Below are 25,577 nucleotides of genomic sequence, written 5' to 3'. Positions count from 1 at the left end.
TTCAGAACAGGGGGCTGGTGCGGGGCTGGTCCCAACGGCCTCCAAAAGGCCTGTGCCCAAGGGCCCGCATGCCATGAACTGTGGATGCACAGGCTTAGCTGAAGGAAGGGAGGTAGGGAACGAGAATTCACAAAGGCCGGAGCTAGGAGACAGCTGGGATCTGAGGAACGAAGAGGCTGCCATGCTGGGGTGAGGCTGAAGGGGAAGGACTGAAAACAAGCAGCAGTTCCAAGTGTTTGAGCAGAGACCTGGGCTGAGTCCCAGCGATGAGCTCCCAGCTACTCCATGGGTGCTGTGATCCCAGCCGATGTGCTGGTGGCAGCTGGGGAAGGGACAGGCTGCAGAGGAAGGGTCTCCAGTGTCCCCTGTCACTCCATGGCTAGGGAACCCCCTTCCCATGACTTTCAGAAGGCTTTTGAGACCTCATGGCTGATTGCTGGACCCAGCCCTCACTGCGTTTTGGAGGCTAACCTTTCTGGCCCAGTTTCCCCAGGTGAACTCTGCCACTGGTTCACACTAGTCTGGGGCCTCAGCTTCCTATAAAGTCTTTGGAGAGTGTGAGGCCCAGGAAGGCCTTTCCTCATGCCTCCCAGTACCAGGCTCAGAGCGGTGACATGGGACATCAAAACCTGGAGTGGGCAGGCTCTGAGGAAGGGTGGCCACAGGTGGAGCTCACCTGTTTGGGAATCAGGAAAAGTTTCTGGAAGGATTTGATGTGGGGATGCACCCCCCCGCCCCAAACTGGGTTCCAGAGATGGGAGCTAAACAGGTCACAGCTCCTGGCCTTGAAGATGGCCCAGGAAGAACCCAGGAACACACAACACGGTATAGTGGCAGCAGTGGGGACAGTGGGAGGATGTTAAATGGAGGCATGAGTGGGTTTGGAAAGGGCCACGAGGAGCAGTGACTGCTTGTCAAGCTCAGGAACCACCTGGGTGCCCGGTGATGCTTCTTCCAACTTTCCACATCCACAAATCCACATCTGCCAGGACACAACTCAGAAAACTCACACTCACCCTCCACCTCTTCAGAGCCTCACCAGTAGCCCGAGGCCACTCCATCTGTCCTCAGCTAGCCCCCTGCCTCAGATGCCTGCCTGTCCACAGCAAATCCCCTGCCGATATTAAGCATATTATGAGGCCTAGACTGTATGACACAGCTGCACTTTGGCTGCACATGTGGAGGCCACTGGCCACATGGATGAACAGTCTTGAAGGCACCATAAGAAATGTTGGAGGTGAGGAGACTACCTCTGACGCTACGTTTGCTAAAGGCATCTCACAACCAGCAGAAGTTCCAAGGTGACTCCAAGAGTACAAGAGGCTTCATCAGCCCGAGTGGTGGTGACCTGAGCTCATTTCCTGGGAGGAGCTGGGGAGCAGGGCAAGCTTGCTGCGAATCCATCTTATGTCATGGTAAACAGCCAAGTCTCTAAGACCTGTGAGACAAGGTGACTGCTCCCCACAAACGACAAACTATTCAGAATGTCACCTCAGCTTAGGGATGGCAGATGCAGGAGCCCAGGGAGAGAAAATAGGTTTCATTTGCCATAGTGATGACTGCACAGACTATGCGATGATTGATTACTGATGTCTGCTGTGGGAGAAGCTGTCCTCAAAGTACAGTTAATTGAACAAACCATACAACCTTAATTGTCTGTTCTTGGTGGATGTTCATCTGGGAATGGCATATGTGTGTCAGTTACTTTTCTGTTCCTGTCATAGAACACCATGACCAAGGCAACTTATAGAGGGAAGAGTTTATTTGAGCTTACAGTTCCAGGGTTAAGGGTCCATACGGTGGGGGAGGATGGCAGCAGAGGTGGCCAGAGCAGAAAGCCAAACGATCACATCTTCAAACAGGCACAGGAAGCAGAGAGACTGGAAATCCTGCAAGGCTTAAGAACTTTCAAGGCCTGCCCCCAGTGATGGGCTTCCTCTAGCAAGGCTGCACCCCCTAAAACCTCCCAAAACACCACCACCAACTGGGGACAAAAGGTCCAAATACTTGGATCCTATGGGGGACATTTTCATTCAAACTACCACAACATGTATGTTTATCTGTAGGGGGACATGGATACACGTAGAAACCTTATATGAAGTTGATGAACCAACAACTCTCATTTCTCAGTCATTTTAGCTCTAAGTGCTCGTCGCTTCACCCTTTTCATGAGTTGAACGTTATGACCATTATTAGCCTAAGCTGATCAGAACATTAGCACAGTGAGATGATCATCATGTGAAACATGAACACTGCTATCAATACCATCCTCGTTCAGCCACCGTCACCATCAATACCACAATCACTATCATCAAATCATCATCACAGTCACCATCATCATCAGTATCATCAAGGCCATCATCCTATCACCACTACCACCACCACCATCGTGATCATGATCATCACAATCACCACCATCACCATCAACATCATCAACATCATCCTCATCCCATTACAATGGCTATCGTCACCATTGATACCATAATCACTATCATCATTGATATCATCATCATCCTCATCCCATCAACTTTACCACCATCATCAGTATCATAATCACCATGATCATCAATAGCGTCAGCATCACCCTCACCAGTATCACCATCATCACCTTCGTCATCACCATGATTTCATCTATATCGTTACCGTCTAATGGTAACCATCACCTTCACCATATCATTAGTATCGTCAGTATCACCTCCCATCTATGTCAATATCAGCAGCTCCACCATTATCAAAATCATGTCACCATCACCTGATAGCACCATAGTAACAGCAGGTAATGCTTATGTATGTACCTTACTCTACATGGCAGGCAATGTTACCCCCACCTTCTATGAAGTAGGTACTAGACTGATGCCCACAGACAGAGATTAAGTGATGTGAATCCCAGCACTCTGGCTTCAAAGTCTATTCTTTTAAAAAATATTTTATTATTTATTATTATTTTTATTTTATGTGTGTGAGTGTATTGCCTGCATGTATGTGAGTGCACCCGTGTCGTGCCATGCTGCGGAGGTCAGAAGAGGGCTTAGGATTCCCCTGGAACTGGAGTTAAGGACGGTTCGTAGCTGCCATGTGGGTGCTGGGAATCAAACCCAGGTCCTCTGCAAGAGCAGTCAGTGCCCTTAACTGCTAAGCCATCTCTCTAGCCCCTCAAAGTCTATTCTTTAATGACGCTGCTCAGCTGAATAAGGTCCACGGCAGATACACAGCAATGGGCCTGCCACACCTGGGCTCTTATACCAACCCCAGCAAGGCCCTTCTAGCTCAGGCTTCCACTGGCCCATCTCTAAACTAGCAAGTGAACATCTGGGTGATCTCTGAGCTCCCTCAGGCCATGTGGCCTACCAGCCCCTCCAGATGTGTCTGCACAGTCTTTTGAGGGAAGCCAGCTTGGGGGAATCTTATGGCTCTCAGTTAACACTCCATCAGGCTGTGTTGATGCCAACCATTGCCTGTGTGTGAGCATCCAGATGTAAGACAAACAGGACAGGGTCCACTCAGGCCCTCAGAACCCTAGTCAGCCAGCATTCATTCATAGGGGTTCCTAATAGTTATTCTATATCCTACCATCCTTATCATCATAAGCCTGAGTTAAGATTCCCACAGATAAACAACTCCAGTCCATAGGACACCACCAGCTGACAAGCTTCTGGGAAGCAGGGATGCGTAGTACCATTACCTCCAAGGTACGTGGCACTGAGGGACTCCGAAAGGTCTACCAACTCACAAGCGCGCTGAAGCACACTGGAGCCCACACTTACTCTGAGAGCAGATGGTGGTTGTTAATAACACCTTCATCTGCATGTTGAACTTCCACTGACTACTGGGAGTCAGGCACTGAGGCCGGCAGGCTTCATACACTGCACTGTGTCTCACAAGATGAGTGGGGAAGAGTTTGTGCCCACAGAACCAAAGGAGAAACTGAGGACAAGTCATTGCTGTGTTCACGTCAGAGGTGGGCTGGAGCCAGGGCTTCTTTGCATAGAACAGGCTGTTGTTCTCTGTCCCCCACTTACATGATACAGGGTCAAAGCGACACCATCTCAGGGAGTCTCCCAGGGAACCCCATGCTCCCCACTTCCCACCACCCTTCTCCACTCACTCGGGTCTCACAAATTGCTCATCTGAACTCCAGTCTGGGCCAGAGTGCTGATTCGGGCTAAATGTTTTCCATAGGCCAGTGCTAGCGCCAGGCTGTGCCCCAGGAATGGAGAGCAGAGTGACAGACTCTGTGAGGCTCCCAAGCTCCTGGAGGTACGGCCCAAGCCAGACAGCCCAAGAGTGAATGCCCCAACCGCAAACCTATGGTAAGCCCTCAGTAAACAAGCTCAGGACTAGTGGTAGAGAGAGCATAATGGACACTTAATGTACCTTGTGTAAGGGGGGGATCAGGGAAGGTTTCTTGGAGGAGGCAAGGGAACCTTCCTCAACAGGGACTCAGAAGCACGAACAACCCAGGTTGCGTGTGTGTGTGTGTGTGTGTGTGTGTGTGTGTGTGTGTGCGTGTGTGTGTGTGTGTGTGCACATGTATGTCCATGTGTGTTTCAGGAGGTGAAGGAGGGGCCTGACTGGAGAGATGGAGACTCTGTTAACTTCTGCAGCACAATTCCCATAGGGCATTCCAACTTCCCTCTGGAGCAGAGGTGGGTATGAGGTCCACAGAGCCAAGTGGCAGAGTTGGGCTGGGGACAGAAGAGTCTGGCTCTTGGGCTGGTTGTAGAGTGCTTACCTAGCATGCAGGAAGCCCAAAGTTCAATCCCTAGCACCACATAAACCAGGTGTGATGGTGCACATCTGTAATCCCAGCACTCCAGAGGTAGAGGCAGGAGGACCAGGAGTTCAAGGTCACCGTCAGATACGTAGCAAGTTCAAGGCCGGTTTGGGCTACATGAGATTCTGTCTCAAAACTAACTAAATAGATAAGGCTCAGGGAATCTGTCAACATGGGGAGTTCAAGTTGTGCTCTGAAGGGCTTCAGGGGAACAGGCAGGAGACAATGCAGGCTTCCAGGGCAGGAGACGGATTGGAGGAAGGGCATGTCAGCTCAGCGGCATCAGCCAGCAGAGGGGGTGTGTGTCAATCATGGCCCTCCTTTGCTGGGACACTAGGTCTGGGGGCCAGGTAGAGGACCAGAAAGTAGTCATGCATGCATGTGCACATGAAGACACACAGACATAGATACAGACACAGACAGACAGACACACACACACGGTCTGGGGGCCGAGCAGGGGGCCAGAAGACAGTCATGCATATGGGTACACAGACAGACAGACAGACAGACAGAAAGACAGAGACACACACACACACACAAACACACACACACACACACACACACACACACACAGAGTCTGGGGGCCAAGCAGAGGGCCAGAAGGCAGTCATGCATATGTGTATACACACAGGCACACATACAGAGACATACACACACATACACACATACACAACACCCTCACTTGGACCCTCCTACTACCCTCCAGGTCCTGCCAGCAGCCAGGCCAGCCTGCCCCACCAGCTTCTTGCACACAGCTAGCTTGTTCTTTCTGCCTAGCCTCCTCCCAGAGGTCTGTGGTTCGTGCTAGCTCCCCCCGACCTGCAGCCAGGGAACAGTCCACACCAAGCAGGACCCAGAAAGATGCCATCTGCTTGGTTCTCAGTCCAAAGTAGAAGCTCAGTAGAAGTGATGGGTCCAGTGAGGTCAGCATGCCCAAGGCCATTGCTGCAGCTATAAGACCCCGAGCCCTGCAGACCTTGGTAAGGAGAGAGCAGGAACTTGTCCCTTTTCACTCCATGCTTCCTCAATGTAATCTCACGGAAAACCGAGACCCAGGGAGGAGAAACTAGGCCACTAGGGTGCCTGAGTGTGGACCTGAAGCCCTGGGTTTCAATCCTCACTGCATCGCTGGGACACGTAGGGAACTCTGCCGTAGATATGTACCTGGTTTTCCCTCATCTCTACATTGGGAGCAGATGGGAAGATCTGGGTGAGTAACTCCATCTAGGGGGCACATAGGTCATGGAGAGCAGCTTATAGCTTCCAACAGCCAAGCTCTGCCCAATACTCTGGGGTCAGAATGACCACAAGACCCTCATGGACAGATGCTCTGTCTGGCTCAGAAAGTCCTGGCTCCCAGGACCATTGAAGCTGTGCTTTCTTTGGTACGGAGTCTGTTTCTGTTCTTTGGTTTTGCTTTTTTTGAGGCAGGCTCTCACTATATAACCCAGTCTGGCCTCCAACCCACTGTGTAGCTCAGGATGGCCTCAGACTCTAGATCCACTTGCTTCAGTTTCTTGAGTGCTGGGATTTTAGGTCTTTACCACCTTGCCTACGCTGGGGCAGGAGTTTCTAATGACGGGCCATCAACATTGGGACCCCAGGTGTAGGGAGGAGAGGCTGGACAGACAGAGGAATGGCTTGAATCACGCATTCTGTCCAGCCTCACAGCTGGGTCATGGGGAGGTCCTCTGGGGAAATTTCAGGCTACACAGATGCACAAATAGATGTTCAGCTTACACAGGATGGTTGTGATCAGAGGCAGATATGCAAATAGTCAACCTTGCTAAAACCTGGGTGACGATCAAGCACCCCATGTTTCCATCCTTTACCCTCTAGGGTAGAGGCCACATTTCCAGAAAGCCAACAGGCCCCTGAGAGCAGGAAAAGATGGAGCAAAGCTGGATGGTCCATGTCCACAGCCCTGGGCTACAGGCCCATGTCCACAGCCCTGGGCTACAGGCTCAGGCAGGCCTTGGCGACCTCCCTCTGGCCCAGGCCTGGCAGGGGAGGGCCGGGTAGGACTCACCTTCACACTGTCTCCCTTCCCCCTTGTAGCCAGGTTTGCAGAGGCATTTGTAAGACTTTGGCGTGTTCTGGCAGATGGCGTCGATGTGGCAGTCATCCGTGCCCTCTGAGCACTCGTCCACGTCCACAGCTCCTGTGGGGGAGGGGAAACTGCAGATGAAGTATGCTGGGAAGAAGTCAGAGATGGTGCCGGAAGCTCTCCCCTCCACCTTTCTGTTGATCACCCAGGTGACTAATATTAACGATCACGTGGCAATCTGGTGACAAGGGGTAAGTCCTTATCAGGACTTGTCATCCTTGAGGCCCCTGTTCTGTACCAGGCCCATGCTACCAACAAATCCAGTCTTTATTTCTACAATAATCCCATGGGGTTAGTATCCCTACTCAAGAGATGGGGAAACAGGGTTAGGGACAGTGGAAATCAAAACCTCTATCGTGCTGTGGTTTCCCTAACCCTCCACATTTCTCATTTTTTAAGAGCCCTTCAGAAACTTAAATCTAGCTTTCTGAAAAAGTTGCAGATAAGGAAACTAAGGTGGAATTGGTTTGGAGGTTCAGGGGCGAGCACAGCCCATCCAGGGGCCTCCCGAACGTGACCTGAACATGGGGTGCCACCACGCTCTGAGGCAGTGGAACTATGGAGGGATTCTTCCCTGGGGTCCCTGGCCCCAGAGTGGAGGGTCCTCTGATTGGCCCTTTCACTCTGATAACCCAGGCTCGATGCCTCCTGTCTGCTCCTCTGCCTCCCCTGCCTCAGAAATCCATTTCTCACATCCTAGCTCCTAGACCCCCTGTACCATCTAGGTTTGAAGGGCTCTGGCATGCCCTACCTCCTGCCCCAGCACATAAGCACAGGAAGCTGTTGTTGGGGTTGCAAGGTAAAGGAGATTTAAAAATTTTTATTTTATGTGTATGAGTGTATTGCCTGCATGTAGGTAGGGGCACCATGTCGTGCAATGCCCACGGAGGTCAGAAGAGGGCGTCGGATCCCCTGGAACTAGAGTTACAGATGTAACCTTGTGGGTGTTGGGAATTGAACCCGGGTCCTCTGCAAGAGCAGTCAGTGCTCTTAACCGCTGAGCCATCTCTCCAACCCTGATAAAGGAGATTTTATTTTTATGTTCTCCCTCTCTCTCTCTCTCTCTCTTTCTCTCTCTCTCTCTCTCTCTCTCTCTCTCTCTCTCTCTCTCTCCCTGAAGCCAGTGAGTTGTGTTACATCTATGTCTCACTGAAGCTCGACTCCAACATGGAACGAGTCTATCTGGGTGTCACTCCACTTCCAGCTGGCTGTGACCAGCACACAGATGGACAGGCAGAAGGACTCAGGTGAGCAGCACAAGGGACCCTTTAGCAGCTGCCCCGAGGACAGCCCCCTAGGAGGCTCCAAATGCCCCCATCTCTCTATCCATCTGGCCTCACCCTCGACTATAAGGTCCCCAAAAATGTCCAGTTTGAATTCACCCTGGCTGGACTCTGGGCTCTAGATCTATGCCTATCTGCTCCTCCCACCCTTGGGACTCTTTTCTTCACTCTAGCCACATCAAAGACACACACACACACACACACACACACACACACACACACACACACGTGCACACAGCATCACTTCTCAGGATTGCCATTTCTGCTCAAGTAGGCAGTCCTACAGATGTCCAGAGGCAAAGCTAAGAGGCAGGTGGTACAGGAGACCAGTGAGCACACAGCCAGGACTAGCAGGAGTGTTGGGGAGGAGCCTTCTGGGGAGATGGTCACAGAAAAACCCAGGGTGGGGGTGGCACTGCTTCAAGGAGGGAAGCCAGAGGCCAGAGAGGGCCAGTCTGCATGGGCCACATCTGAGAGAGGGCCAGCAGGCAGACTGGCCACAGATAGGGCTCTTCCCATCCCCCAGGGGGCAGGAAGCCACCTGGGGTTCTGTGGTCCCCTTTACTTTCACCCTCCATCTCCCACCAGAGAGAAGTTGGGAAGGGCTGGTGGGGCTGTCTGCCATGAAAATTATAAACAAGGGGAGGGGAGCTCCTGAGCCTGCTGGAGCCAGGCTGGAGCCAGGCTGGAGATCGCTGTGCAGCCCTCCAAGGCAGGCTTGCTCACTTCAACTTTGGTTTCCTGTGTGAGCCCAGCTGCTGGGGATCCACAGTTACCCAGCTTCCAGGAGAAGAGGGACAGGAGGCAGAGGCAGACCCCACACAGACACCAGGAGGGACAGAGGAGGAGGGAGAGCCACATAGCCACAGTCCACAGAGGTGAAGGACTCCAAGGCCTAGGAGAAACGGCCACAGACATGTCCAGTCCAGTCAGCCCAGATTCTGAAATGGGGGCAAGGAATAAAGCTCAGTTCCACGGGTGAAGTAACAAGGACTAGCATAAACTGCCTGGCACCGGCTGCTGCGGGGGACTCCCACAAACAGAGCCAAAGACAGATAAGATAGCAGGAGACTCAGGGGAGGGAGCAGGACCCTCTCAACCCTCTCCAAGGAGAACAGGGATGATGAGATGTGAGAACAGAGGGTGGGAGTCCAGTTCTGGTCAGCCCCTTCCAGGAAACCCACATCAGAATAGGACACCCTCAACCTTGCTCCTGCCGCCTGCCTGACCCCAGGCTGGCTGGCTTCCTCCCGAGCCTCTCTCTCCAGGATGTCCTCGCCATGGAGGGTCCGGCTTTGGTCTCCTCTCAGTATGTCCCCAACCACCTCCTTCCCAGTCTCTCCGCCTGCTCGGGTCTGACAGTCCATCTGTCTATCTCTTCCCAGGCATCTCCATCCTTCTTCTCTCCCTGGGTCCCCTCCCTCGGCGCCGCCCCTCCGAGTCCTCCCGTCTCTCTGTCTGGTGTCCATCTGTCTCTCCCTCTCCATCCGTAGTCCATCCCACCGTCCCTCGGCTTTGATCTGCCTCCTCGCTCCCCTCCCTTGCCTCCTCTCCCCTCTTCCCTCCCGCGTCTGTCTTTCTGGGTCCTTTTGTCTGTGCTCCGCGCCGCCTCTCCCGTCCGTCTGTCCCTCCATCTCCCACCTCTGCTCCCCGTCTCCATCCGTCCTTTCTGCCCACGTCGGGCGTCTCCTCCGCGGCCGCTGCGGGGTCCTCGGGCCCTAGGGGGGAGCACCCGTCTCGGTTCGGGGGTCTCCGTCCGCCTCGGTGCGCACGCCGGGCCCCGGCAGCCGGCCGTCGCTCTTTCTTTCTTCCTCCGGCCTCCCGCTTCCCCTCCCGGGGCCTCAGCGCACCCCACCCCCCGCGGGCCCCGGGAGCCCCGGGCGCCTCGCACAAGTTACTTTGCAGAGAGGGGGGACGGGGCGCGGGGTGGCGGCCCGCGGGTCCCGGTGCGCCCCAAGCCTGGCATCCCCGGGTCCCCGCGCCTACCTGGGAGCCCGCTGCCCCCAGCCAGCCGCCCGCGCGCGCCCAGGGCGAGCAGCACGCACAAGTGCCAGCGCACGGCCGCCGCGCCCATCTCGCTGCGGGCCCCGCCGGGCTGCGGGCGTGCGGGGCGCGGGACGCACTGAGCGGCCGCTCCGCGAGCGCTCCAGGCGGCTCCGAGCTCCACAGCGCTGGGGCTCCGGAGCCACCAAGCCGGCGCGGCTGACGAGCTGACAGCCGCGCGCTCATTGGCCCGTGGCTCCTGGGGGCGGGGATCCTCGGAGAGACTGTCCAATGGACGCTTGGGGGCGTGGTTAGAGTCCGTTCGGACCCGCCCCCTCCCCGGGGCGGGCGGCAGGTGGGGGGTGGGGGCCCGGGTCGCGGGGCAGGGTGTCACCCAGGCACTCACTGCAGGTCCCGCCGCGTGCTGCGCCCGGGGTCCCGTGGTGGAGGGTGGCGGTCTCCCGGGGGCAGCATCCTCCACCCTACGGACACGCAATCCCTGGAGGATAGGTGGAGGAAGACCTGGCTGCACCCAGGGGTGGGGAAGGCGATGCCGGGTGCACGCAGCAGTCCCGTGGGCATTTATTGAGCACCTTCTGGGTACCCAGCCTTGCCCTGACTGTCGCGCACTAGGCGGGCGTGGAAAATTCGCGAAGATGGTTCAAGATTTATGTGCAAACCCAAAGTAACTTTTTAGTACTCCTCCAAGACAGCGGTCCGTGGGAGAGCTTGTCTCGAGCAGCCGCGCCATGCGTCTGGGTCGGGGCGCTCTGGGAGCTGATGCGTGACACAACCCCGCGGTCAGACCCCTGGGGTGCGCTCGGCCGGGGTACTCGGCGGCCCTCCCCAGTGACGCGTGCCGCCGCCCGGCCAAGGCAAAGGCTGGGGGCCCGGTAGCCCTGCGGTCACCTGCCCCACAGCCTCGGCCCGCCCTCGGGGTCTACACCTGATGCCCTCGGCCTTGGGGTCTGGCTCGGGCCTGTCCGCTGCGAGGCTGGGAGTCAATGGCCCCTCTCAGCTCTGGGAGGCAGGAGGTCGAAGGAAGAAGCAAACCCCAAGGTCCATCTCCTTGACAACCACCAATAAGAACTCCTTTTTTTCTTCTCCTGCTCTCCAGGCCCGACTCAAAGACAGGACTTTTCTCTTTCTGTGCACTCTGCCTGCGCAGGGTTGTGCCCAGTGGCTCCTCTGCCACCATCATCAAGACCCTGGGGGGCTAAATCCATGTCCCCAGCTCCTGCCACCAGCCACACTTCCCACGGGCTTGTGGCACTGGCCTGGTGCCTGAGGCAAGGGATCCCCCTGTGGGGAAATGATTCTGGAGGAAGGGGGCCTAGCCTTTGTGGGGACCCAAATTGTACCCTACCACGCCATGCACTTTCCTCCTGGTTGCTCCTTGCCAGGTAGTTTAATTTGAGGGACCCAGTTACACGTGACATCAAGACAGCCAGTGTGTTTGGGGAAATGTTTTCAAAGGGGCTCTGACTTCTTAGCATAGTGTTCTTTCATGGATCTGTTCTTTAGGGGTTCCTACCCCTGTTCAGGTGTCCTCTAAGCTGAGAGCAGTCAGGAGACCTTCTGGGCTCTGTCTCTCCAAATCAAGGCAGGGAAGGAAGCCAGGCATAGCTTGGGACCTCCCCACCCCATTGCCACAGGAATTCTCCCCAGCCTGCCCCCCAGTAACTGCTCAGGTCAAGTTTGCTGAACTAACACTTCCTTAAGGTGTGGGAAGAAAAGTGGTTCCTTTTAGGAGAGAGACTGTTGTGTGCATGGATTCCTCCAATGTACAAGGAAAACTTCATAGAAAGAATGTACCAAGGGCCACAGAGATGAAGACCCAGCAAGGGGGTGAACAAGGGAATGTTCTGGAAGTGGGTTGAAAGCTGTAGAGTGCCGTGTGGTGTGTGAGTGATGGTTAGTTTTAACTCATCTTGAGACAACCTGAAATTATCTGGGAAGAGAGTCTTAAAGGAGGAATTGTACTGATCAGGTTAGCCTGTGAGTGCTTCTGTGGGAGATTTGTCTTGACTGGCAATTGATGTGGGAAGACTCTGTGGATGGTACCATTCCCTAGCAAGAGGTCCTGGACTATATGAGTCCTGGTGACAGGATGGAGGGCTGCCCGCAGAGGCTGATGTGTCTCTACTGGGATGGGTTGGGAAACCAGGGTAAGCACCACGACTCCAGAGAGCAAGGGCCACCCCACAAAGCTGAGCTAAGAAAGAGGAGACTATTTGCTTTGGGAGTAGACAGGGTTCTCTCACCTTCCAAGCCGTGGGCCTTTTGCCTGGCAGTGAGGGTGCCTGCATCCTCCTCTGAGGTCCCAGCTTGATTGACCACTGACAAGGAAGCCTGGAAGACAGCCTGCCTTAATGCACCCCCTTAAACCAATGCCCACTCTGCCAAGATGGCCTTTGTTCCCCTGCTCGGCCGACATCCCAGTCCCTAGCCCACACCTCAAACTGGGTGGAGGGCTTCCTTCAGGCTCAGACAGTGGCCGTGCCTCCTAGGAGCTCAGCTTACCCTGGGTTTCCCCTCTGTCTCCACCCAACCCAGGGGATCTGAGAACCTGACTGTGGCTATAGTTCCCAGAGGGAGCTGAGGAAATTATCGTCAAGTGAACACATGAATAAATGATTGCATGAAAAAGAGCACAGAAACAAGCCAGGGAGGGCTAACTGTGAATCCCTGTTGCTCTAATGTGAGGACTCTGGCTGTGTCAGGGACTTGAGAATGAACTCAGCTGTTGCCTTGCTCCTGGCCAACCCCACTTTCTGTGCCTGGTGGGGAATCTAGGCTGGTCCACACAGCCTGAAGCCTTGGTGCCCAGAGCAGGCGACCTCGGACCTGGGGCCCTTTGGCTCCCCCTGGTGACGCTTCACAGGAGGCTGTACTGGTCAGAGGAGCTAATGAAATCCCTTCTTCCTTTCAGGGGCACTCTCTGTGAAAAGTCTTGGGCACCGAACCCAATGGGCCTGGGCTCAGATCACAATATGGGTGATGACCCGCCCTGTGACGGTATCTTAGTCACTGACACTTGGGCTGCATGGTTCCTCAGCCTGGCTAGCGTCTTCCAGTTATTGGGAAGATAAAAGCAGGCAGGCATGATATGGGACTCTCTGAGCCATGTTCTCCTAGATGAATTTCTCTGCAAGCATTATAATGTCATTACCCAGATGTTAAGCCTCATTGTTGATGACTCTTAGGACTTTTGTCCCTTTTTCTTAAGAAAAATAAAATTAGAAAGGGGGCCACACACCTTTTATCCCGGCACTCAGGAGGCAGAGGCAGGCATTCTCTGGATGATCCTGGGTCAAGGCTTGGACTGTCAAGTGAAGGTCTCAGTCCTCGGGTACTTGTGACCCAGACTCTGAGATGTCCCCCAGTATTATGACACTGAATCTTCTGACCCCTCCCCAGGTGTAACTATAGCTAGCTACCACCTGTTGAGCAACCAGGTGTGCACCCCATCATTTACTCCTGTGATGTCCTCCTATGGTCCCCACTGAACCCCTGGGAGGATAGATCCTATGTCCAGGATCACAGTTACCAAATGTCAGAGGTGGGATTTGAACTTGGGTCTGGACAAGCTGTTCATAAAACACTGAGGTCAAAGAGGCACCGTGGCAAAGGTGGACATTCTTCACTATAAGACTTCGGGGTTGACTGCTTTCGTCTCAATATCAAGGAGAGTGGTTTCTACACGGTGCTTAAACTGTAGCAGGGCCCGACTTAGGTCTTAACCGGTTTTACTGCTCTGTTGCTTTCTTCCCCCAAACTGTGAGAACTCTTGGCCATCCCTGCCATGCCAGGAGGCACAGGTCTCAGGATGGCTCTGGAAGGCTTCACAGAGGCTCCTAAGAGCAGCCGGGAACCAGTGGCTCTTCTGGCAGTTTACACAGCAGCCCCTGGTCCCTCCCTGTGCAGCACACTTGAACTGACACATGACTACCGCATAATGGACACAAGGACATGAAAGCTGCAGGCTGGAAACGCCCCAGCCTGGGCTCTGTATTTGAAAGCCGGGGAAACTAAGGCCCAGCCTCACTAATCCACCATCCCTTGTTTTTGCTTTGGTGTGAGATAAAGTCTCACTATGTAGCCCCAGTTGGCTTGGAACTCTCCTGAACGCTGGAGAGATCTGCTGGGATTAAAGGTGTGTTCCACCACTCTGGGCTCCACTGGCCCTTGGGCACATCCATCTAGTGCCACCTCAGAAATGTCAGACTCCACCCTGGGGACCATCAGCACCTCTTTAAAGCCTGCCTCTGCCTCGACACACACACACAGTCACACACACACACACACACACACACACACACACAGTCACAGTCACACATGCACACACCAGGCAAGACTGCATCCAAAGCTTTCCTCTCTCCCTCCACCAGTCCTGGCTTTGTAGAGGAAATATCAGTTTTCCCTCAGTGGCTCCACAGAGGTGAAGGCTCACACTTGTGAGGCTCAAGTGCACTCCCACAGACCTCTGTGTCCTCAATGTCATGTTGCTCTGCCTCTGAGCTACAGCTCACACCCTTCCCTTCCTTTGTAATGCCTTTCCCAGTCCCCTGGTCCTGCCCTCAGAGCCCAAGCCCTATACTGGGGCCCCACTGTTCTCTGCATGACTCACATTGGGTGACACACTGCTTGGAGAGCTGCAGCCTGGGTTGATAACTCCATCATCCCTTGGGCAGGTCAGTCAGACAAGGTGGTCACCTAGGGTTTCTTCTAGACCTTCATCCCAAGCCTCAGAGGTCAACAGGTTAGTGACTGCTGCATCCCCTTCGGCCATGCAGTTGGTTCAGGCAAAGACTCGGGACTAGGCCACACCTGTCAGATGCTTCCCTGGGCCTCTGAGGGTGGAGCTATGGCATGGTTTCTTCTCCAGGGGTGGATGCTGCTCAGTCACTGAGAGAAAGGATCCTCAGAGAGAGAAGCAGGGGGAGAGATGGGAGGAGACAGGGAGGAGGGGAGGGGGGAAGAAGAGGGAGAGGAGGGGGAGGAAGAAGAGGAGGAGGAGGAAGAAGAGGAGGAGGAGGAAGAGGAGGAAGGGGAGGAGGGGGGCAGGAGGAATTAAGCCCTTGTCCCAGTCACCCTGCTCTTAAGACAGCTGCATTGGTTTCTCTCGCTTGCAGCCCAATGGCCCCTGCTCAGCCCCTGCTCAGCCCCCTGCTCAGGGTTGGAGCCATGTTGGAGCCATGTTCATGAAGTGCTGGTCAGCTAACAAAGCACAAGTCAGGTCTTGTTCCAAACCCTTTTGATGTAAACCCAGAAACACCCAGCAAGGTGGGTGCTGATCGCTCCAGATACAGCTGTAGATTGTGGCCCTAAGAGGTCCGGTGCCAAGGCCATGGCATTACCGGGAATGAAACCAAGTCCCGTGGCTCCTGTTCTCTCTGCTGCTTGGCCGGTTGTAACTGCCATGGACACTGGAGACTTTTATTTTATTTTTAAAGGAAATATTTATTATTTTTATTTTATGTGTATGCGTGTATTGCCTGCATGTATGTAAGTATGCCTGTGTTGTGTAGTGCCCATGGACGTCAGAAGGGGCATCAGAGTTACAGACAGTTGTTAGCTGCCATGTGGGTGCTGGGAATCAAACGTGGGTCCTCTGCAAGAGCAGCCAGTGCTCCTAACTGCCACACCATCTCTTCAGCCCCCACAGCACAGCCTTTTCAAGGGCCTCGTTCCTACTTAGTTCAGCCAGAAACCATGATGCTATAGCTGTGCCAAATGCGTAGAAGTCAAAGGTGAAGACAAACAAGGACAGTGCGTGTGTATGTGTGTGAGAGCATGTGTGTATGTGTGAGTGCGTGAGTATGTGTGTGCTTGTGTGCATGCACATGTATGAGTGTGCAAGCATGTGTGCATGTGTGTGGTGTAAATGTGTGCACATCTGTGTGTTTGTGTGTGCACGTGTATATATGTATGTGTGTATGCACGTGTGTGCATGTGTGTGAGTGTGCAAGCATTTGTAAGCATGTGTGTGCATACGTGACTACAAGCATGTGTGCATGTGTGAGGTGTGCATGTGTGTGCATACCTGTGTATATGTACATGCATGCATGTGTATTTTTATGTGTGCGTGTGTGATATGTGTGAGTGTGCGAGAATGTGTATGCATGTGTACGCATATGTGTTACCTGTGTGTGCGTGCACATGTGTATATGTATGTGTGTGCATGTGTGTACTTGTAGTTGTGTGTATATATGTGTGTATATGTGTGTGTACATGTGAATGTGTTAGTGTGTGGGCAGAATGGTCACCCAGGGTCTCTCCCAGGAGCAGGAACTTGTGTCAGGACCCTGGGGTGTGCACAAAAACTAGCCCCCTCACCACAATTTCAAAAGTCCGAGCTGGAGAGATATTTTGGTGGTCAAGAGCACTGGTTGGTCTTGCAAAGGACCTGAGTTCAGTTCCCAGCACCGACATGGCAGCTACCAACCATCAGTAACTCCAGTCCCAGGGCATCCAACACCCTCTTCTGGCCTCCACAGGTATTGCACACATGGGTATACTAACATATATGCAGAAAAAACACATACACACAAAAATAAAATAAATTAAGTAAATAGCCTGATTAATGTAGAAAAGATCCAGGTTGATGAGACAGCTCAGTGGCTAAAGGCTGAACGAGTTTGATCCCTAGGACCCACATGGTGGTAGGAGAGAACCAATTCCCACAAACTGTCCTCTGACCTCCACACATGCCCCCCCCAAAGAAAACAAAATGAAAAGGACACAGAGGGAGCAACAGCTCCTCCCACTGCATTTGCTCCAGTCTTTTCTCTGTGAACACACGTTTAAAAATAAAGATCACAGCTCACATGCAGCTCACATATTTACTTTGTTTAAATTATTTTTACAGAGGAATACCGTAGATACTAACAGAACAGACTGCCTGAAGCCCTAAGTTGATGAATTAAATGTCTCTGTTTGTTTGAGACAGTCTCACTGTGTAGCCCCAGCTGGCCTGGACCTTGATGTACAGACCAGGCTAACCTCGAACTTACAGAGATCCACCTGCCTCTGCCTCCCGAGTGCTGGGATTAAAGGCATGCACCCCAACACCTGACCAGTTAAATATTTTTTATTGGAGCTAAATACACACAATGGCCCTTTCTAAGTAGACAGTTTACTGACACTAAGTCCATTCATGTCTGTTACTACTGCCCATCTCTGGAACGTTCTTATCTTCCCAAACTGAAACTCTGTCCCCACTAAGCATTAACTCCTCATTCTTCCCATACCTAACCTCTGGCAACCACTGTTCATTTTCTGTCTCTGTGAGTTTGGGATCTCAGTAAGTGGAACGCCTTCATGTGACCTTTTGCATCTAATCTATCTCACTTAGCATAGCACTTTGAGGGGACCCCCATATTGTAGCATGTATCAGAATTTCGTTTCCTTTTTAAGGCTGAGTAATATTCCATTGTGTGGATATGCCACATTTTGTTTCCTTATTTGTCTAGGACAGACATGGGTTGATTCTGCTGCTGTCCGTGGATGCTGCTGTGTAGATACGGATTTGAATCCCTGCTTTCAATTTTTTTTTTTGTATAGATCAAGAAGTGGGATTACTGGGTTATATGATAATTCCACATTTAATTTTTTTCTTTTTTCTTTTTTTAGCTAACCATGCAAACATGAGGACCAGAGTTTGGCTTGTCAGAATCCACATAGAAGCTGGGTTTCCATGGCAGGAGTGTGCCACCCCAGGACTCAGGACGCAGAGACAGGGGATTCCCAGGGCAGGCTGGCCAGCTAGACTAGCTCTGAGTTTAGAGAGAGCCTGCCTCAGCAAATAAAGTGGAGAGTGACTGAGGAAGAGCCCCAAGGTCAACCTTGGTTCTCCACACGTGTGCACATGTGCACCCACACCCACGTGTGTGCCCATACACATACAAGCATGTATGTACACACGCACACCACACACACACACGTGTGTGCATACATGTGAGAATTGTTACTCTGCTTTCCATAGTGTCTGTGCATTCAGTGAATTGTAACAAACACCTACACTGTATAATTTCTACCACATAGAGAGAATGTCCCAGCGCTCCTCAAATCTCTACCTGCCCTTGACAGTCAGTCCTCCAACCACTCAATTCAGGCAATTCTTGGTCTGAGGTCTGTGACTGGGGGTGAGTGTTGTCGCATGAACAAATGACCGAATGGTATTTATTTTTTCTTTTGTTTGGCAGAATTTCTGAATTTCATTCAATACATTTTTTTTTTTTTTGGTCTCTTTGAGACAGGTTCTCCCTGTAGCCCCAGCTGTCCTGGAACTCACTATGTAGACCAGCCTGGCCTTGAACTCACAGAGATCCATTTGCCTCTGCCTCCCAAGTGCTGGGATTAAAGGTGTGTGCCACCACGCCCAGCATAAAAAAGCTTTTTAAAAAATATTATGTATTGCCAGGCATGGTGGCGCACACCTTTAATCCCAGCACTCGGGAGGCAGAGGCAGGCAGATCTCTGTGAGTTCAAGGCCAGCCTGGTCTACAAAGTGAGTTCCAGGACAGCTGGAGCTACAGAGAGACCCTGTCTCAAAAAGACCAAAAAAAAAAAAAAAAAGTTTTTTTAAAGAAATATGTGTGTGTGTGTGTGTGTGCGTGTGCGTGTGTGCGCATGAGAGTGGGCACTCAACACTGTGCATGAAAGCCAGAAGACAACCTACAGGAATTGATTTTCTTCTGTCATATGGATCCTGGGGAATCAAACTGAGATCATCAGGCTTGGCTGCAAGCCCTCGATTTACCTGCTGAGCTCTCACCGGCCCATCAGTGTGTGTATTTTTGCCTCCTGCCTTCTCTCGCTTCCTGCATAATTATAAACCTGGAATCTTTTCAAATGTGATTTTCAGCATTTGCCTTGTCCTGTGGCGGGGGCACTCCAATGTCGTTACCCAGTCTGGACTGATTCTAGAGCACACTGAGATAAAAACTGAGTAGTGCGTCTTTGTTCCTAAATCTTCGTGTCTCTCATTAGTTCTTTGCAATCCATCCAGGGAGGTAGAGTAGTGGAAGGGAGTCAAGTTTCTGTCTCCTGTTTATTACCAAATGGCTTCTCGGGAAAGAAAGAACCGAGCTGTCAATCTGCGCTCAGCACCTAACACTCTTCCTGGAATTCTCACTCAAAGACGCCGCCTACCCGGGCCATAAACCCAAGACCAATGCTGTCCTCTGAGGAAGGGTCACAAGGGTACATACAGATGGGGCAGCATCCAGTACAAAACACCAGTCACAAGCCACCTAAAAAAAGGGTTTATTTTAGCCCACTGTTTCCAGAGCTTTTCATCCACAGTCCTTGGCTCCACAGACCCTGGGCTGTGATGAGGCAGAGCACCATGGAGGAGATTGTTCATCTTGTGAGGGACAGGAAGCAGAGAGACACAGAAGAGGAGCCAGGGGCAAGATACAGCCCCCAAAGGGGCTGAAGAGATGCTCAGCAGTTAAGAGCACTGGCTGCTCTTGCAGAGGACCTGGGTTCAGCTCCCAGAAGCCACATGCAAACAACCATCTGTAACACCAGTTCCAGGGGATCTAACTCCCTCTGCTGGTCTCTTCTGCCACTGCATGACACTGCTGCACTTACATGCAGACAAAACACTCAGACACACAGAACAAAAATAAAGTAAAAAAATATAACCCCTCCCCCAGGATATACCCCTCCCTCCAGTGACCCACTTCCTCCTCTAGTTTGGTTCCACTTTCTAAAGTTTCCAAAACTTCCATCAGCTGGGGACCAAGTGTTCCTGTGGGGACATCTCACATTCGAACTATGATACTCTCTGGATTTTATGTGGCTGAATCAGTGGGAGCTGATTAAAGCTGGCCTTCTCCCAGGGTCCAGCAAGTGGTCCATCCAAACAGGCCTTGGAACCAGACATGGAAGACACAGCTTTGCTTAGATTCCTTCAGATCTTCCTCTCCAAGACTGATTAGTTGCAGGGATGATATGCAAACGAGATGGCACCGCTCTGGGCAGTGACATTTGAGGGGTTCAGAAAGAAGTTAGGAGCTCCCCTGCAGAGCCCAAGCTTTTCTGTTTTCTCGAACCTTGCTTCACTTTGCCATTTTGCAGCTGCTGGTCCTTGTCCAGTCCCAGGCCTAGAGCAGCTCAATCCAAGACTGGCCCCAACCCAAAGGAGAAGTGCTGAAGCCACACGGCTACCCAGGGGTAAGACAGCACCCCACAGAGCAAGCCATTGTGCCTCCCACTTCAACACCCCATCGTCGGGGATTGCAGTGAGAACTTGACCCAGGGGCTTGGGCTCTGCAGCCGTTTGATAAGGAGCCTGGTGTGTGTGATGTCCCTGAGGCAGGCAGGTCATGGTGATGGTGACCAGGGGACCTACCTGTCACACCCAGAAATACCCAGCGCCTCCTTCCATCCTTGAAGTCAAAGGTTGAGACTGGGAGTCCCAAGTTCTGTTTTCAGATGGAGGAGTTAGAACCAAGGAGAGTGATGGCCCCCCTCCCTCCTGAGCAGTAAGAGGAAGAAAAGCATCCCCTCAGCTCTAGCAGAGCTCTGAAAAATCTTCTAGAAAGATATTTACTAAGCAACCATCCCTTGATCCTCCCTGGCCCATATGTCAGGAATGTAGACTAGGCCCTTGAACTTGACAAGTTCAAGGCTAGAGAGGGACACAGGAACACTGTGCATTCTGCAGGGGACGCCACAAGCCCAGTCCAAGGGGCCTGTGCCCAGCCCACCTCTTCTCCTTGCTATGTGGCAAGTGTGTTGCACCTCATGATCGCCAAAGCTGGATCAGAGCAGATACAGCCACTTAGCCAACTGTGTGTCCTCGGGGTTTACTGAACGTCTCTGAACTTCTGCTTCCTTGTACTTAACAGGGGAATAAAAGGTGTTCATTGAAAGAGAGGCGAAAACCACCTACAGTGCCCTGATGTGGTGGCTGGTGTGTAGCTGGTGATCAATAAATACTGGTATGAATTTTAAGACAAGGTGAGTGACCACACATGTATGTGCCAGACTACATGGGCTGGGACAAACGGCTTAGTGGTCATGGGTTGTGGCTCTGAGGAAGGAAGAGGTATGTGGAGGCAGAGGGGGCTCCTCACCGAATAACGAACAGTCAGAGGCTCTGGCCTCAGAATGAGCGGCGAAAACCAGGACCTCTGCTGCTGGGCCAGGATGAATGAGCTCTGGAGAGTCTCTGGCCTGAAGACGGGACCTCAGGTTCCTGGATTGAACCCTATGGGTGAAGCTAAGGTGTAGATAGACCCATCATGGCCAGAACTGTTTGGGTGCCTTGCTAATGAGTCTAACGAACAGTCAGAGGCTCTGGCCTCAGAATGAGCGGCGAAAACCAGGACCTCTGCTGCTGGGCCAGGATGAATGAGCTCTGGAGAGTCTCTGGCCTGAAGACGGGACCTCAGGTTCCTGGATTGAACCCTATGGGTGAAGCTAAGGTCCAGATAGACCCATCATGGCCAGAACTGTTTGGGTGCCTTGCTAATGAGTCCTCTAACCCTGCAGGCTGTGGGGACCAGGAAGGTGCCCAGAAGGTTCAAGAAGGCCAATGGTGGGCATGCAGGTGTCTGTGCTAGGAGAAGGAAGCCCATTGCCCTCTGCTGAGAACTGCTGGCTGGAGAGGGCTGTGGCATGGCCTGAAGGCAGGGAGAGGGTACGGCCCTGCTCCAGGGTCTGTCAGTCCTTTGTCCTGGTGATCAAATACTTGAAAAAAAACACTTAAAGAGAGGAAGGATTGATTTCAGTTAGAGTATTGTTCATTCGCTCATTCAACAAACTTTTCGGCCAACACTGAATGTATGTGCCAGACCCTGTTTGGGGCTTAGCTTCTGCCCTGCAGTCACTCAGGGTCTAGTGGGGAAGGGAGTCAGAAGAGAGCTGCTTCTCAAAGAGGAGGGCTGGGTTTGAAGCTCCTACTCACTGTGCAGGTATGGGTCAAAAGAGAGGGGGCTGCGGGGGAGGGGAGGGAGAAATTTCACAGAACAGTGAGTGGGACTTTGTAGCATAAGTAGGAGTTCAACAGGAGGCTTGAGGACTGAGAACAGGCATGAAATAAGCCGGGGGACAGAAGACCTGAGGGGTCCGGAGACCTAGCAGCTCCACTCTAACAGTGTTCAGGCAGTGGTGGAAGCCAGGGAAACGCTTGGACAAGGGAGTGAAGTGGCAGATCTGCTGCTGCTCTGGGTCTCAGGGTCAAATCCACTTGGGATCCACCCCACATGGACCCAGCGTCATATAGCAAGGCTCTGGGGAGACCTCACAGCAGAGGCGTCTGGGATTGCTTGGCCCTTGTACCCCGATGGGTACCTCCCTCTTTATTTTAACCACACAACATTTATTAAGATTCTTTTATGGGGTTGGGAATGTAGCTCAGTTGGCAGAGTGCTTGTCCAGCACACACAAAACCCTGAGTTTTATCCCTAGCACCATATAAAACTGGGTGTGGTGGCACATGCCTGGAATCCCAGCACTCAGGAGGTTGAGGCAGGAGGATCAGAAGTTTAAGGTCATCCTGGGCTACACAAAGAATTTGAAGCCAGCCTGGGCTACATGGGCCCCTGTCTCAGGAAACAAAACAAAACAAACAAAACACAAACACCAGGAAGGTCGGTACTCAGAAGCAAATGAAGATGGATTTGGGCGTGCTCTACAATAGGGTAAAGGGGAGTGGGGCAGGGTACTGAGTGTGCAGGTGGGGCTCTGAGCCCTCGAGCTTCCCAGCAGCCAGGGAGAAGAGTTCCAAGCACACAGACCAATGATGCACCTGCCAGTTTCCAGAGGGGGAGACCCTAGAGGCAGAGCAGGAAAGAGATCAACTACCTCAGTAGTGAGACAGGCTGTTCTCCCAGGGGGTGGGCACGCATGACAAAGATCAGCAGCTCAGTGTCAGAGTGTGAGTAGGGAGAGGGGCACTCTCGTGCCCTGTCCGTGGGAGGTGAATTCGAGCAACCTTAGGGAAGGTTTAAAACTGGGCATTTGACAAGGTCCTTCTGGGCTTACTGTCCAACACGCACAAGACCCTGGCTCTGAGCCCTACTGTTGGTTCCCACTATTGCAAATAAATAAGTATAAAACTAAATAAAAGCTTCCCTTCTAGGGTGGTGATCTGGGGAGGGTACCCTGGAGTGGATGTGGTGGGGTGTTCTGTCCCTCCTCCTAGATACACTTATGGGTTAGATGCACTGAGCTGAGTCTTTAGGGTGAGAGCCCCACGACGCAGCACACTGCACCATACAGCTTGTAGAAAGACAAAATAAAAATGAAACGCAGTGGCTTTCAGCTGAACATCACCCACCCAGGAGTCCAGAGAGACGCTGGTCTGTGGACGACGCCTGACAGAGAAGGATCAGGAAGCCATCACCGGTGACAAGGGCAATTGAGAAGCCGTCTAAACGGTTCCCAAGAGGGCGTGGCTGGGTAAACTAAGGCACAAACACCACAGAGCACAAATTCCCAGGGCAGCACAAACCATCCAGCTACCATGACAGATGTAGGCTTTAAAGAATGTATTTTATTAAAAATTCTATTTATTGTTATTGTGTGAATGATATACAAGCTGCAGCTAGGTTCATGCTAAGGTGCACCTCTGGAGGCCAGAGGACAATGCTGTGGAGTGGGTTCTCTCTCTTCCACCTTTGGGTGGGTTCCCGGATTACACGCACACCATTGGGCTTGTATAACAAAAGCTTTGTGCAAGATTTAATTAAAACTTTTAAAAAAATTATGTGTGTATGCAAATGTCCTCAGAGGCCAGAAGACAGTGTCAGACCCTGGGAAGCCGAAGTCGCAGGTGATTGTGAGCTGCCCAACACGGGGGGGGGGGGGGGGTGTTGGGAAACAAACTCAGGTCCTTCACAAGAGCAGCAAGCACCCTTAACCACTGAGCCATCTCTCTAGCACAAGGATAAGTTTTAAATAGGCCATCTATCATCCCCGGCTTGTAGATCTCAACAAATAGAAAACCCCTTTAGTTCTGTGTGTGTGTGTGTGTGTGTGTGTGTGTGTGCGCATGTGTGCATGTACACGTATCAATGTGTGTGTATGTACCTGTGTGCATATATGGTTGTGTGTGTGCATATATGTGTGCATGTGTGTATATGATTGTGTGTATGCATGTGTATTGTGTATATGTGCATGTATATGTGTATGGTGTGTTATGTATGCGTGTGTATATGTGTGTATGGTTGAATGTGTATATGTGTGTTGTGTATGCATGTATGTGCATGTATATGTGTGTGTGGTGTGTTTTGTATGCATGTATATATGTGTGCATTGTGTATGTGTGTATGGTTGTATGTGTATATGTGTGTTGTGTGTGTTGTGTATATGTGTATTGTGTATGCATGTATGTGCATGTATGTGTGCTCTGTATATGTGTGTATATGTGTGCATTGTGTGTGTACGGTTGTGTGTATATGTGTGTTGTGTATATGTGTGTGTTGTGTATGCATGTATGTGCACGTGTATGTTGTGTATATGTGTGTGTTATGCATGTGTGGGTATGTATGTGAAATATAATGTGTTGGCAGGGATTCTTCCTGAAGTGGGGTTTTTGAAACTTGACTCTGTTTTAAAGTTTTACTTTGAGTAGCACTGGGAAGTGAATGCAGGGCCTGGCACATGCTAGGCAAATGCTCTTCCCCTGGACTACATGGGCCCTCACTGCCCCCCTACCTCCAGTATACATGTGGGCCATGGGCTGTTTTGCAAGTGGTTTTTGCAATGAAACCGGTTTTGAAAACCCATGAAAGTAACATGAATTGGTAGAGGCACCAGCACACAGTGGGTGCTCACAGTGTCTGTTGAGATCCAGCAACTTTGCGCAGCAGTGTCATTCCTTTAGATACTGGACTGGGGATACTGGACTGGATGTCAGGGAGGCGTCAAGCTGATGGCCACGTTGCTATTGGGGATTGTTGGAAGGCCAGAGCTCTGTTTGGCCAAAACTTTTATTTGTGGGGAGATTAAGAAAAAGCAAAATAAAATAAAAACATTTAAAGAAACAGCTTTCCTTCTAAGACTGCCGACAGGGAGCCCTGTTCTTCAGGCAAGAGGCTTTGGTATCCCTACAACCGCAAATCCACAAAGCCAACAAGCCTTGGGGACAGACAGGGACATTATGCACAGCCCCCTCCTCCAGGGGCCTGTCACTCCTAGATGAGGCAGACCCCCTCCCACTTCCAGAGGAGATCATCCCTGCTCCACCCCCACATCAGCCACCTCCTACCCCTTCCTTCCCCCACCTCCTCCCTCTCCTACCTCCAGCCCCTCCAAGGACTTTTTGAAGTTGATCAATGGATCATGTTTTATCTCAGGGCCTGTTCCTGCGCTCGGCCTTCATTAGTTCCACATAGTGAAAGACAGAGTGATTCAAGGCAGCAGGGGAGAGAGAAGAGGGGAAAATTAGAGTTCAGTCTGCACTAAAAAA

The 25,577-nt window shown here is 52.0% G+C and overlaps 1 protein-coding gene across 3 annotated transcripts in view; it reads right to left on the bottom strand.

Moving 5' to 3' along the window:
- The window catches only part of Scube1 (signal peptide, CUB domain and EGF like domain containing 1), a 137,248-nt gene extending 126,925 nt beyond the window's left edge, over positions 1-10,323 (bottom strand). The window contains exons 1-2 of one of the 3 annotated variants that reach the window (XM_008844731.1): positions 10,151-10,323; positions 6,804-6,935 (exon numbers count right to left, since the gene is read on the bottom strand). In XM_008844731.1, coding sequence (XP_008842953.1) covers positions 6,804-6,935; positions 10,151-10,238 — 220 coding nt within the window. In that variant the 5' untranslated portion in view covers positions 10,239-10,323. The remainder of the gene's footprint in view (positions 1-6,803; positions 6,936-10,150) is intronic. The other 2 variants (XM_008844732.2, XM_029569166.1) reach the window with 2 other exon arrangements.
- Positions 10,324-25,577: the final 15,254 nt, after the last annotated feature.

Source organism: Nannospalax galili, unplaced genomic scaffold, assembly GCF_000622305.1.
Source record: "Nannospalax galili isolate Female #2095 unplaced genomic scaffold, S.galili_v1.0 scaffold180, whole genome shotgun sequence".
Classification (NCBI taxonomy): domain Eukaryota; kingdom Metazoa; phylum Chordata; class Mammalia; order Rodentia; family Spalacidae; genus Nannospalax; species Nannospalax galili.
This window is presented reverse-complemented; position numbering and strand designations above follow the sequence as displayed.